We start from the raw sequence: 16,064 nt of genomic DNA, 5'->3' as shown, positions 1-16,064 counted from the left end.
TTATGGAGATATGATTGATAATGTGATTTCGCAAAATGGCGTATAAATGTCGTCACGGATGAGTGATCACGCTGGAAAGCTTATTAGGATTAAGTTATATTATTTGAAAGATATTCTGAAATTTTTGAGATCATTGACATTAAACTTTTTGAGATAATTGTTACACAAAATAGTGTACAGAAACAATAAAAAGAAAAAAAAAAAGAAAAATAATAATAAAGATTTTATACAATAACAATAGGTGATCATTTTATTCTAAATGATCACCTAACAATAAAGACAGTTTGGTGTAACCAGTTCAGTGTTTCTTCTGGTGTTAGCAGCGCTGACATGTTCATTTCTACCATCACCCAATCCTTCCATAAATTGCTTACTATAAATAAAGATGCAATGTAGTATTCTTCAATCAATAAACATTTAATATCCTTTAAATTACTATTTCCAACATACCTAAAATAAAATATCAGTTGAGACAACAGACTAGATATATCGGAAGATTTATGATTTTGAACAGGTCTAAATTTAACAGTCCTCTCTTAAGCTCTGTCTACACTATCAAACTAGTTTGACAAAAAGGTGTGATATGCCCAAATATGGTAGTGATATGACATCATTATGTCCACATTTTTTGTCACATAAAGTTTGATAAATTTTACAAGGACCCTAATGAAATATAGTATTGTTTTACAAAATCATGTTATCGCAACAAGATTTTGATACAGACCAATAATGAATACAAATTTTGTAGCTGTTTTAATACCACACAAAACACATCAAGTTGTCAAATTTAATAAAACAAGATAATGATGATAATAATATATAACAGAATGTGTACTGAATAGACAAAACACGACAACTAAAGTTAAAAATATGTACAACAATATTCACTTAAGTTACTTGAAGGAATTCTGCATAGGTATTTTTACACAACAGTTTTATAGTGAAATTTACAAATAAGTTTCTAGACACGCCCACCAATAGGGACTTGGCAGACACACTTTGCCTGTTTCCATGTATTGTTTTTAAAAGAAAAGAATTTGAGAAATGTTTCTGATTTTCCATCCTTTTCTATGTTTGGATTTGGGACAGTTGGCTTTCTTAGAAACAGTAAATGTTATCTTACAAATTCTATAGTAACAGAATTTCTGAATTCCTTTATTGGTGGCTAAGACCCCAATCTCTAACATTCTAATATACATCTATAGAGTATATTTAACATTAAAAAATGTTTAAACAGAGGAGTATATATTATATCGGCGAGTCTTGGATCAGAAAACATAACCTCCATTTTCATGTGTTGCAGAAGAATATTCAACCTCTCTAAGAGTGGAACACACAATATCAAATAATGCATTGTTTGAGCAAGTCCCATATTTATTATGAATGCATGGGAATGAGCAAATAGAACTCATTGTACAGTACTAGGCCTCAGCATTATGTGGTAAGGTGGCCAGTTCCTTTCCACGCCGCCTTATAATCACAAGCAGTTTACTCTGGTGAGTGGACTGGGAGTCATTATCAGCAATGCTCTTATAGTGTCCTAACCATTTGGCTACTTAAATTATAATAATCATTAAAATATTACTTAAATATTTATTTTACATCACCTCAAAGCATTCAAACTTTTAAAATAACTAATAAATTAATTTCACTCTGGTGGTAAGATTTAGGCCACATGTACAAAATATATTAATATAATAATACTGAAAAGTAACCAAAAGTGCCATTGACGGCAAGTGCTGTTTGGAGTAAAATGGATGTTTTCATATACATAATTGTGAGTTTTTCAGTGTTTTCATTCCAAATATGGACATTCTCAATAAATTAAGACAGAAAAACAATTTCTTGCACAGAATAAAACAAACATTCCTATATACTGTATATATTGCTAGTTGTATATGTACATATCTTTCTTTTACAGATATCTATATATTTCTTTTTTACATAACATTCTAGAAATTTGAATAAAAAAATTAGGTTTCAAGAAGGAAGCCTATATAAAACATAATGATCTCAATACTAGGTACCATTAGGTAGAGGGTTAGACTTTATCTACAACAATAGGGACCTTGTGGCCATCCTCAACCCTGAGTGAAATGTTTAATGTGGTTTATACTTCTATACCACGAAAATACATAATATCCATGACAATATATTAATTATTTATAGTTAAGTTCTCTCCCAGACAAATATTTTCAACATCATTTTTTAAAATGTGATTAAACCACTAAATTGTTGATGTATTACATCAACATAAACCTGACTCAGGTGTATGAAATTTAAATATTCTAATTTACCGGTGGTGGCAGACTATATTACCTAATACAGGTGGTATTCAGCCTCATTAATACAGACAAATGTACGGTGTTGGAGGTGGCTTAAAACTCAAGGTTATTCTACCAGAGGCTACAAAATGCACCTTTAAATATTTGTTATCCCACCTAATAAAATGACATTTCTCTTTCAGTAAAAATTTTGAATGAGTATAGTATATATATATATAGTCTATTCTCATATTACCTTACCCCTCTCTGGCCCTAATCCCAATACCCTCTGGCCCTAATCCCATTACCCTCAGCCCCTAATCCTATTACCTCCTTTCCCTATTCCCCATTACCCCCTTGCCTCATTACCCCCTGGCCCCATTACCCCCTGTCCCCTGTTCTCTTCTATATGTTCTCATGATTCAACCTTCTCAACATCTGTTGCTCCAGTAGACAACATAGCAGGATCGATGCCATCACCTGCAGAGATCTCTTGTGCAGACTCTGTGCCGACGCTGTCAGTGCCTTCTAGTCCAGCACTAACCTTCTTGTTTGTCTTCTCTTGCTGCTTCTGTTCAAAGTCTCTAACATCTTCAATAGTTAAATCTAAAAAATTAAAATATTAACTTACAATCTTAACACACAAATTCCCATAATACTTCAAATGTTCGGTTAATGCACTTCATCTGGAGTTATAATATTTATTTATTTTTTATTTTATTCCTTTCAGTAAAGACAATACAAACATAACATAAAACGTATAGGTATATGTAAATCTTTATTTAAAGATATATTGTTGAAGATGATTATTTGTCTTTTTATAAGTGAAATCATTATTTGTTTTGTTTTTTTTACAGAAGTGAATAACTTTAATAAAACTGCAAAATGGCCTATTTAAAATCTTCATTTTTCATGTTTTTGGAGCACAATACATCTTTAAAAATGGGTTTACAAATACATTTGTAACAAATTGCTTGACTATTTAAATCATTTAAAAGTCTCCTTGCCAACTTTGATTTACATGTTGATGTGTATAAGTTATAGCTACTGTAAATATGACTGTACATAGGAAATCCAGGTTTAATTTCGTACAAGTTATTTTTATCAGGATGCGTTTAAAAACCACCAAAATAACTACCCAGTCATTGATATCATAAGAGTTGATATTACTGAGCGTGCCATTAACACCAACGACGTTAAGACAAGACTTAGCAAATGCTACTCAACTTAACCTATCAGCATAATCCTCATATCCATTTACAATTTGTGTCAAAGGTCACACGTTACAGTCGTTTTCGTTAAACATTAAATTAAGCTTATTTTATAGTTAGACTTTTTTCATTAGAAAAAATTGAGTCCATATTGTGGATTTGTTTATTTATGTATAGAAACCAAATTAGGTGTTTAGAAATTGGTAGATACAATTGGGAATGCATAAACAAAGTCATTAAAAAATGTAAAACAAGCACTAACAATATACACTATGTAAAATGCAATATATTTAAATATCAAACTGTTCAAATTTTATTCTGTAACCTAGAGTTTAATAAGTTTATTTAATTTAATTCATTTTTGTTTGTTTTCATGTTCCTTGCAAAGCTCAGTGCAAGCTTTTTTGGGGACATTTCTTTTTAAAAAAAAGGATAAATGTATTTAAAAAGTGAACAACATGTTTCTGGACTTTATGGACTATACTGTACTACGCTTTAATCTTAAAACTACAAGTAAATGTTTAGAAAAAAGAAATAAACTTGACTACAGTAGCTACCTATCCATTCATCAATCCAAGTGAACGCTTGCCTATGACCCAGTATCAATATCTCTTGAATGGACTGAAAACAAAATAATTTATTAAATTAAAAGTTTAAATAATGTATGGAGTTGATTGATATTTGTTGGTATCATGGTAAAGCAATTTATAGATGAGGGAGGCATCACTGGAACTGGCCAAATACAGTTCCAATATTAGTGTATTTAATAAATCATGTTACATAAAAACAATTTTAAACAAAAATTTTATTTTACCCTATGAACAAAATCCTCGACCCTTGACCTCAATCCCCACACATCAAAACGTACTTTAGTTCCTTTGTATGAGCACATAATTGGTTTTGTGTTTTCCTGTAAAATAATATTTCATATCCCTGTTATAGCACAGCTGTTTACAAGCGAACAATTCAATGCCATTAAAGATGTATTGTCCCCCAAAATCATGAAAAATAAAGATTTTTAAAATCGGACTATGGCCATTTTGCAGTTTTAATGAAGTTGTTCACTTCCATAAGAAAAAAAACGGGGGACAAAATTATTTCACCTATAAAAAGATAAAATAAACAGTTAAATTACCCAAAAACTCATTGTCTTCCAGACAATTTGACCATTTTTTGCTTTAAATTACATTTTTCTCAGGTAAATAAATTGTTTTCAGACCCAATTTTTTGTGAGAGTGAATAACTATTATGTGACATTAAAATAACATATTCAACAAAAAATTTAAAAAAAATTTTTTTAGGGGGACAATATATCTTTAATATTTGAAAGCACTTTAATTTGGTGTCCAGAAATGTTTGCTATTGTGTAAGTCAGTATTATAGCAAGCTTAGGCTTAGTAAAAACATTACAAGATGAAGCATGATGATGATGGGATGTAATATTTTTTGATACACCATAAATTTCTCATTTTATGTTCATTATTTTGTGATGTGTATGATTTAGTAAATTATAATAATATAATGATACATTTATTATTATTTATTACAGTTTACATTACTCCATGTTCCGCATGAGCGATTTGTGTAACACCATTGACCATCATCACATAAATTTGATACTTCAAGTTATATTAATGTTCGTTCATGCGTGACAGATGAATTTGTAACACAAGTATAAAACAAGTACAGTACAAATGTCTCGCTTAATGCATGGATTTTATCGTCTTAATTCTGAAATCTAACATCTCAATCTAAAATTATTTTCAATCAATGTTAAAATATTTCTGTCACATAGAATAGTGTTTTTCTACAATGTATTATAAAATGTGACATTTCTTATATGTTATCATCAGTATTACAATGTCTGTTTGATGGGTATTCACAATGTATCATAATTAAATGTCTCATTTCTTAGATGGATTTTATTGCAATTATTATATTATAAGGTTTGATTTAAATTGATATACTGAACATATATCACATCGCATAAATGGCTCGCTAAGTATATAATGGAGAAACATGTCTGTCTTGTGAATGCAACACAATACATTTTGTAACGTCACACTGTATAATTTGGATTGGTTGGCCTAAACTGGTAGTATTTTTTATCTTGACTGCTATTTTTACTCACCCTCCATCCGGCAGTTAGTGGCCCTCTATCTGTTTTTGCGGATTTAAATTTAGTTGGGTCCTGAAATAAAGAAATCATTATTTCGATGAAAGTTTACAGGGGACTCCCAAAACAGAGGTCCTTTAACTTGGGAAAATGAAAAAATAAAATGTTTTCATTCCGGATGAGAGATTGCTTGAAATACTCAAACCGCAAAACCTGATAAACAGAGTTTCTATTAATTTGTAATTGACACGTTAGCAATTAGCTCTCAAATGACAAACATCAATTGTTGATTGATGTCTCAGTTACCTTGAAGGTACAAGACTGCTGCTAACGCATGATGAACACAAAGCGATTGTTCAATTTAATTAAATATATGATTCATGATAATATATTAATTTAGATTAATTTCTATTGCATATACTGACGTCGCATGGAATATAAGTTCATTGTTATCCTCCAATGGACAGTATATTAGTCAGTTAGGTTTGATTCCCACTAGGATGCAAGATTGTAGGCCTACTGTAAGCAATTTGATCAAATTACTTGCATGTACATCCTTGATAGTGGGAACCAATCTTTATCCCAAATGTAGTCAGTTAAGCTTGATTCCCACTAGGAAGCAACGTACGAGCAATTTGATCAACGCTTGGTCAAATTACTTGCATACATCCTTGATAGTGAGAACCAATCTTTAGTCTCAAGTATCCCGGTGTAACTTAACTCATCATGTAACACATTCACACTCAGACCTATAGTCTCCAGTTACTCTGTATTTTTTATGTTGTTAGTATTTATTTAATATCGCCTCCAGCTAGCATTTTTTGTCTGTAACAACTTCAAGTATACATAGACACTCATCTTGTGCCAAAATGTATCTTTTTAGTATACCAATTTTAAATTAAATTGCCGTCTACAACCTAAACTAACTCTGGAGTTGCAGATTCAACCAATTCATAACACTTTTATTTTTGGCATTCAGTACGCCATAGTGTTATCAATGACCTCACATGGAATTAAAATCGTTTTTTTTTTTTGTTAATTCAACTGTCAATCAAAATTATTATTTCAACGTCTATTTTTATGCTTGAAATAGTATTTGGTTGACATTTGAATATTTCCCATAAAGGTTCAAAGGTTACAAAGGATGAACTCTGTACTACTGGAAGGTTTAATGACAAGAATCTCAATTCACAGTTCCTTATCACATACTACAATTTTAAGTGGAAACCACGGAGGTATAATAACATTTGAGAGCAACTGTAAAAATTATTATTAAAATCAAAGATATTATGTAAACAATAAATCAGAAATCTATGTTTGAAATAAAATCAATATTAGTTGATGCTTTTTGTGATCATGAGACAGAAATCCTTTTCTAAACACAGATGTTGGCACATAGCAGGGCCGTAGCCACCAGTACGGTTAATTTCAACCTTACCACTTTTGCACATAGGCTTTTAACAACCCAGTGGCTTGAACGGAGATTATTCCCTTTTCTTGTGACAATCACACCACTTTAATTCTTGTGGCTACATCACTGCATAGACCAGACTTGTGGAGGGGACTGGCGATATATTACGAAGCGACACTACAACCACACTCTGTCATATGACCAGTAACATAAACAAAAATTATTAATATAAAAAATGTTATATAAATGTTGAATGTTGAAAAATGTGAACATTAAAAGCACGACGACAGGAAGGACACCTGAAATCCAGCTGACATAATCTTTTTAGGATCAATAAAAATTGTCATTGACAATCATCATACATTGCCATGGCAACAGAGGTTAAAGGGATTCTAATTGCACACATCACGTTGTCATAGCTGCAAGCAATTTAACATAAATCAAACATTTTTATGTTTTCTTACTGAGATTCATTTTTTTTATATATTTTGTAATTTACTTGTTTAAGGAACATTGCTAACTCATTTCTTAATAACTATTTCAAATTAAGAAAATAATAAATCTTCCAATAATTGGTACATAATTATTTACATCAAAAACGTAAATCCAACTTTAAAAAAAAGATCTGACAGACCGACCCTGTTTTTAATTAATGTTGTGAATGGACATCATGTTTTAGGCCCAATCAACACAACTTGTTCCGAATTGATTGAAGTGTGCGTGGGCTGTCATACATTCTAGCCTAATTAGTGTTGCTTGCAATAGAGTTACAACAAAACATAAATTAAGAAGCAATAGTTTACATGTTTATTAACATAGTAAGAACATTTGAATTATGTTGAACATGACATTGTTTATGTCTCTGTAAACATGTTGTAACTAGTGTGTGTTTACACTAACATTCAGGTGTTTGTACAATAAGACTGTAACTAGTGTGTGTTTACACTGACATTCAGTGTTTGTACAATAAGACCATTTGAAATCAAATAAGAACCACTCTGACATTTCACAAACAAAAGTGAAAGGCTTGGTTTGAAGTTTATTCTGGGATAGATGTTAGTACACCAGAGATCTGGAACGAACTTCCTCATTCCATCCGTTACACTCCATCCCCTTTCCAATTCAAATCTCTCCTGAAAACTCACCTATTTCAATAGTTATTCTTTTCATGTTGCGCTGTGAGAATCTGGTAAAGAGCGCTTTATAAATGTTCGATATTTTTATTATGTTATTATAATATATATAATAAGTATTTACCTCACTTTCTTTATAATGTTTTTCCGATATTTCATCAAATGCAATGTCTAAAGGTAACACTTCACGTTGTAGTAGATCTTCTTCAGAATAACCTAAACACTGTCAAGAAAAACATCATCATCAGATGAACCAACAAAAATCATAGTTTTTGTAATAATAGAAAAATATTTTAAAGTATTTGTTTAAAAAATGTCTTTTACTTACATTGTCTGTTGTTCCGCTATTATTTTCATATTTTGTTTCGATTTCTATACTGAACTTTGGCACAAAAGAACACTGAAAAAAAAATGAAAAGTTATAAAACTAATCAAGTTATTTTTTTTACAGTTTTATTCAAATCTACGGACATTTTGCAGGCACTGTATTCTTGTTGTTCAGTAAAATCTTTGGTTGCAAATTCAAAATCAATCGTATTATATTTAATGAATTGTACAGTACTAGAAATACTGGTTATACATTTAAAATGATTTAGCAAATTTTATCTTGACTCTGTAATGACATTGTGGTATTAAATAGTACAGTAGGAACTGATGAGTTTAGGACGTTACATCCATCCAGGTCAGAAACAGGAAAGTGTTGCATGTAGAATATGAATTAATAAAATGCATATTTGTTTTCACTTGAAATGCAATTAAGCCAATCTCTGATGGATCAACAGGATGTTTTGAATATCAAATGAAACTCAGGGACGAGAAAATTGATTGAAAACTATGCATGTTAAATCAATTATTATTCAAATATACTGGTTTTGAGGGGTTTTTTCAATTTCTTTCTATCTTCCTAAAACAGTACACATTTTGATTATTGAATTACAATTTAAAAGGTTTTAGTACTATTTTTAGTTTCATTATGTAAACATTACAGTAAAAATAAAGTATACCGGAAAATATAAACAGTCCATCCACCCAAACAAGTGCTGGCTCAAAATTTCAGGTTTAAAGCTCAGGTACAGGCATGAATTTTAAATATAATATCTGGTTAATTGTACATAAATCAAATATTTGTAACAGAAATCAAGACGAAAAAACATGAATTTCCCCTAATATGGTCAAATACAAATTTTGGCAAAATTCTGCCATAAAAACCAGGAAGACTTTTTTTCAGTAGTTAGGTAGTTTAACCTAATGTAATAACATGTCTGATGACTCCCTAGAAGGTGAAAAAAGATGGTGGATATACGGTGGATAATTTTTGCTATAGCATGAAAATAAAAATCTGAAGTTGAATAAAAATACCAGAAATGTAAAATTCAAGTTATATTACCTATATTTAGTCATCTGATAACATTTTTTACCATACCGTTTATTTTTCATAGCTTTTTAAAATGCCTCTCTATTTACAAAATTTGTGTACAAAAGAATAGAGATTTTACTGTGTAATTTGAACTATCCCCCCACTGATAAGAAAGTGCTTATTTTCAACAAGCTCGTGTAACACAAATAAAATCCCAAAAATTATGAAACATAGGGGAAACTATAGATCGATAATTATTGGAATGTATGATCAATAGAAATTTTTTGCCCGCACCTGGCCTTTAAAGAACAAATTTTGGACCTTGAGAAATTCAATTTTTGGTAAATTTTCAACTTGGTCCAAAGGAGAGTACTGTATAGTTTATAAACAATAACTTGTAATCTTAGATTGTAATCTTAGATTGTAATATGAGAATAAGGATCCTAGTATTGTGACAGTGGTTAAGATTTAAACCTGGACCCTTGGATTAGTAAGCAAACAATTCAAGCTCTAAACAATACTTACTGTATATTCTGATGAGCCAACAATATGAAAAAAAGAAGAAAACATTTTTTTATATGTAGTACGTATATCCAAATAAATGAAAAACCAGATCTCTGATGATAAATAAAGATCCAGTCCATTATAGTGAAGGGGTGCTTTTAACTGTTCATATTACATGGTCTCCTCAGGGAGAACAAGGGCTATTGTTGGCTTATCCAGATAAGCTAGGCATGAAATAGACTTTTTTGTTTATTGATTTTATGGTAGATTTATATTCTGTGTCATCTCCAAATTATTACAGAAAACAAATTAGAACACAAACACATTTCGATTGTGTAGCAACCCCTGAAATTGCAAAGTTTGGAGGACATTCCTGGATGTTCACGTTGACAACATTTTAATTCCAAACAAATTGTTTACAAGATGTTCAACTTTTTTAATTGCGCTAAGTGCAAGTGAGGTGAAGTGAAGTTAATATTCACATAGTACTCATGAGAAAAGATACCCAGCGGGGCTCAATATGATAAAGAAGCATGCTTAGTAAAGTACAAGGAATTAGCACTTGGATTAAACCTAATCAATCAGTAATTATCAAGGCAATGTTCATTATCATAGCATGCTATATACAAGCAAGATTCAATTTATCAAAAGGATACTGTGATATATATATTTTGAATGCAATATTCATTGATTTTTATATTAAGGATCGTTGTGCTTTTTGTATGCATTTTTAAACGTATTTTAAAATAATTTTATAAACAAATTTCCCATTTTGAGATGATACATGTTACTGAATTGAATACCAAACATGATCTTCTTTCTTGTTTGAGAGGGTGGGGGTGGGGGAAAGTCAATACAGGTTACTTGAATTAATCATTCATTTATCAGTGAAGCCAAAGACACTGTGTGTTTTCTTGAATTTTGTGTTTTCAGAAAGTGAAAGTGACACTGTTGACTATGTTCACTCTTAATATAGTAATAGTATACCAAGTGATTAATTTAGATTATAAATTTAAACTGACTGGCTGAATTCTCTATGTATAAAATACAAATGAAAATTTCTTAAACTAAAACATTTCTACGTTGGTCTCTACTTAATCATGTTTTTTCACAAAAAAAGCAGTCACGGTCACGGTTAGTGTCACTTTGTGGCGCCACTAACGAATGACACCAGTTAACCGACAATTAAAACCTGTCATTCATTACATATTCACTCAGAAACAAATTCCAAATTCTTAATATTGAATTATAAAATCTACATTTCCATCGTCACCGTTCTACAACATTTGAGATTGTTGTAAATCGTTGTCCTTATGAGAATCACTTGATTATGAATAATTTGCGGTAATACGATCTGAAAACGTGTCATTTAATCGTTGTTAATTCTGTTTGTAGATCACTTCATATATCCATAAAGTAGGGTGGTGAAGCAGAGTCTAGTATACAAGAGGTTAGGTTACAAGTAAGCACCTAGATGGCAGGCATCAATGCACTGTACAGCATGTAATAATGTTAAGTGCTGCCAGAATACACAAAATGAACAGATACTACAATGAAGGTTGAAGAAATCATTGAACTTAAAAAAATCTTATCTTTATAGTATGAAGATAAGATTTGAAGTAGAGTATATTAATTATACACTTTACATAATATATTTTTCAAAATGTATTATATTATAATAATTAATATTGTCAGAACAGCAGTTAATTATTATAACATTGGTTGGTTATTTCGCTGCCACTAAGACCACTTTAATAAAATGTCTTTCTTATCAGCCAGTGAGTCAGTGATTGTTCTTGGTTGCCATTAGGATGTCACGTACACAGAACAAGTAATTTGACCAATAACAAACAGCAGTTTACATGTTCAGATCCTAGTGGCAACCAACCACTTAATTGGACAGCTACTGTGTTGTGTCTTGTTATATATGATGCATGATTGTAAAACCAACATCAACATTTCTAAGTTGGTTTCTACTGTATATTTGTGTATTTCATGGCATTCATATATTGTACCATTTGGTACGATTGTCACCATATGTTGAACAATTTTCACCATAATTTGCACTATTGTCACCATGTTTGGTACGATTGTCACCACATTTGGTACAATTGTCACAATACAGTATTTGGTATCACCATATTTGTGGTATGATTGTCACCATATTTGTGGTATGATTGTCACCATATTTGTGGTATGATTGTCACCATATTTGTGGTATGATTGTCACCATATTTGTGGTATGATTGTCACCATATTTGTGGTACGATTGTCACCATATTTGTTAAAAAAATATGTTCATCTATTGTATATTAATAACAGTAATATTTCCGGTTAAGTTGTCATATCATAGGAAGTTAATTGCTAGTGTATTAAAAGCCATGACCCTTTTATATCATTGTTTGTATTCAAATGGCAAACTCTCTCACCTGTAAATGTGTGAGGATAGTAGTTCCACGCCTTTTCTGTCACATAAAAGAAACTGCAGATTTTGGAAAGCATTGTTTGTATCCAACCAGGTAAACGACTAAAATAATATAAATAAATACAAGTTACGGTTTTACAAAAACATACCCTACTCACTATAGATTCAATCTTTCTGAAAATCTGTAAACAAATTAAAAATAATCTAAAATAAAAATTAACCTTCTACTGTAACCAGTAAATATTACTTTTTTCTGGTAAAATACTGATAACAGCCATGAACAATCACGTTAATATTTTCTTTTAACATGTTAATATAATATAAATTTGCATAATAACTGTAGGAAAGTTTTGACAAGGTCCCTAGGGCCTTAAAGCAACTTGCCCTTTAAATGAATTATTGAATGTTTTAATTAATTTATCAATATTAATATCCACTCATATTCTCAAAGTTCATCTTAACTATGATTACAGTGTGGTATGGGGTGCATTACGCTACAGAAGTGTACTGTATTAATTAGATTACAGTGTGGTATGGGATGCATTACGCTACAGAAGTGGACTGTATTAATTAGTTTACAGTGTGGTATGGGGTGCATTACGCTACAGAAGTGTACTGTATTAATTAGATTACAGTGTGGTATGGGGTGCATTATGCTACAGAAGTGGACTGTATTAATTAGATTACAGTGTGGTATGGGGTGCATTACGCTACAGAAGTGTACTGTATTAATTAGTTTACAGTGTGGTATGGGGTGCATTACGCTACAGAAGTGTACTGTATTAATTAGTTTACAGTGTGGTATGGGGTGCATTACGCTACAGAAGTGTACTGTATTAATTAGATTACTTACAGTGTGGTATGGGGTGCAATACGCAGAACAAGTTTACTGTTTTAATTAGCTTACAGTGTGGTATGGGGTGCATTACGCTGCAGAAGTGTACTGTATTAATTAGATTACTTACAGTGTGGTATGGGGTGCAATACGCAGAACAAGTTTACTGTTTTAATTAGCTTACAGTGTGGTATGGGGTGCATTACGCTCCAGAAGTGTACTGTATTAATTAGATTACTTACAGTGTGGTATGAGGTGCAATATGCTGCAGAAGTGGACTGTGTTATTAGTTTACAGTGTGGTACGGGGTGCAATCTTTATCATTACTTTTTTTTGCTGTAATTGCGCCCCGTAGTATTCTACTCTGAAACGTTTTTACATAATGTCGTTTAATGATTTTATTGAATTTAGCAGGAAATGGTTGCCACATTACGAGTGCATCTTCACATATTCAATTTCATTCAACAGGATGCAACACAGTACAGCATTGTATATGCATATGTCAACTATTAGTGTATTCTTTGAAATAAAGTCAATACACGAGTGTACTTTAGATGCTATACTAAACAAGTTTTTAATCGATTAACATTCTGAATGCATAATGCTTGATGTACGTATTATTTATTTGTTATAAAATTCAACAAACAAATTTCTTGCGTACAAAATACGCAAGAAATTTTTATTTTTATTCTTTACCCCCCAAAAAAACCCAGTAATTTCAGCCATGAAAAATATAATCGAATTACTAATCAAAATAAAACTACTGTACTAATGAAATAATGGCACGATTGCTGAGAGAGGCTCACCAATCCCAAGGCCTTAGGTTCAAATCCTGACCTGTCACAGTACCAGAACTTTTTGAATGGCTAAGACAGCACAATATAATAGCAAGCATCAGTATTTTTATAGCCCATTTCAATGTCACATGACCAAAAATTGGATTAGAAAAATAATTTGTTCCCTGATAATCTGCAATTCAACGATTAATAAAAGTCTGAAGTCAACCGTTTTGGGAAAATTTAACCGTTTACTTTGTGAAGTGAATTAACATTACAAAGTACAATAGCATATTTAAAGCTTGATTTTATTTATCTGTAAAATGTTCATACATAGTTTATCTTTAAAAAAAATGTAATGTACAGTAATAATAATAACTGAAACGTGTTTTCAAAGGCATACATTATTATTGCAGAAACATCGTTAACAAAAATATCAAACGTGTGGAACACAAAATGTAAAAAAAAAACATAGGAAGCCCAGCTACATAACTGTGACCAATCCATGTACAACTATACTCAAAATAAGGTTCTGCACAGTATAAGAAGATAATGATAAGCAGTAATTTTAAAATAAACTTATCTTACTTAGATATATAGATACGCTTTTCCGTAAACTGACCAGCACCGTGTACTTCATGTTGGCATGGTTCGTTCTTGACCACCTCAACACCCTCGCCATTTGACGACTGTTCATCGCTGTGTTTCGCTATCATATACAACTGTCCAACTTTGTACTGAAATATATAAAAGCATTAACTAAAACATTACATAATATGCCAGCCTCAATCTTATGGAGAGCTTATATACTCTACAATTTAAATCTAATTTACACCTTCATATTATGCTCTAAAACTTGTCAGCCCCTCCTCCCAAGCAATAACTTTGGGCTTAGTTAGTTAGGCTATATTAATATTTACAATATGAATAAGCAACTTTTTGTTGTTTTTAAGCAAGGCCCATTCCTAATTTTGCATTCATACAAATACAATACGTTCTATTTCTTAGAAAAAAAGAGTCTAATATATAAGATTTTAAACAAATGACATACACAAACAACTGTTTTAAAAATGTATTTTTAACTTTTTATCTTGTATTTTTAATCTGTTATAATACTGCACGTTTTAAATTGTTGCAATATTGTTGTTTTAATCTACCAAGCAAAGTGAATTTCCATTTTTATGGACAAATAAAATTTCTTGAATCTTGAATCTTGAAATCTTATAGGCTAGGCCTAGTGAGGGACTTGAAAAACTTCAGCCAAAACAGAAAAGGCAGTTTAATCAACTCATACCCCGCAGCGCAGAATTCTCACACACGAAACTGTAGTAGGCTAGCTGCTTCTCTATATAAAATATAATTCCGTCTATCATATTAAGCAAAATAACTAATTTAAAATACAGCTTACCTCTTCTACAGTCAAAGGCATACATATCCGATACTCTTTAAGCATCATATTGATTATTCTGAGTGTTTCTACTAATTATTAAAACTGTTGAAACTCCGCGACAGGTACTACTGTTTTGAGTTGACGAAATTGTGTGTGAGATATGATGATGGGTTTTGTTATGACACTTCGAAAACGACAGATGGCGCTATATCATTTTGTGATTAAAACATTTTTCACACTTTTTAATATTTTTCGAATTCAGTTAGGGGGAAATGACAAAATCAGCACTGTGGTCATGTTACTAGAGTTTGTGAAAACAATATAGATTATCGGATAAAACTCCTAGAAAGTAGGAAACCTTTTGCCATTTTCCCGCTTACTATTTTCTCGAAATTTGTCGCACGTGATATATTATATAAATTATTATTATTCACCAGAAGAAGTATTTATTTATGTATTTATTGTTTACCATACACAGTTAAAAGTGTGGTGTTGTATTTATTGTACATAATATTTAAATTATACAGAGCAATGCTGTAATACAATTATCCATTCTTTTATGTTACTACACATTTATAATAAAATAATATAAAAAATAAATACAAACCAGCTGTGAATACTGCCACCACACCAACTATTTAT

The 16,064-nt window shown here is 31.1% G+C and overlaps 1 protein-coding gene across 1 annotated transcript; it reads right to left on the bottom strand.

The window, feature by feature from the left end:
• Positions 1 to 2,660: 2,660 nt before the first annotated feature.
• On the bottom strand, positions 2,661 to 15,560 carry LOC144840311 (cytoplasmic phosphatidylinositol transfer protein 1-like). Its single transcript, XM_078696097.1, has 9 exons — positions 15,441 to 15,560; positions 14,621 to 14,769; positions 12,418 to 12,523; positions 8,464 to 8,535; positions 8,260 to 8,358; positions 5,607 to 5,666; positions 4,290 to 4,385; positions 4,033 to 4,096; positions 2,661 to 2,870 (listed from the first exon to the last, which is right to left on the bottom strand). The coding sequence occupies exons 1-9, from the start codon at positions 15,486 to 15,488 to the stop codon at positions 2,680 to 2,682; spliced, it is 885 nt and encodes a 294-aa protein (XP_078552223.1). The 5' UTR covers positions 15,489 to 15,560; the 3' UTR covers positions 2,661 to 2,679.
• Positions 15,561 to 16,064: the final 504 nt, after the last annotated feature.

This window comes from Antedon bifida, chromosome 4, assembly GCF_963402885.1.
Source record: "Antedon bifida chromosome 4, ecAntBifi1.1, whole genome shotgun sequence".
Lineage (NCBI taxonomy): Eukaryota > Metazoa > Echinodermata > Crinoidea > Comatulida > Antedonidae > Antedon > Antedon bifida.
Note: the sequence above shows the minus strand (reverse complement) of the source record. Positions and strands in the feature narration are given on the sequence as shown.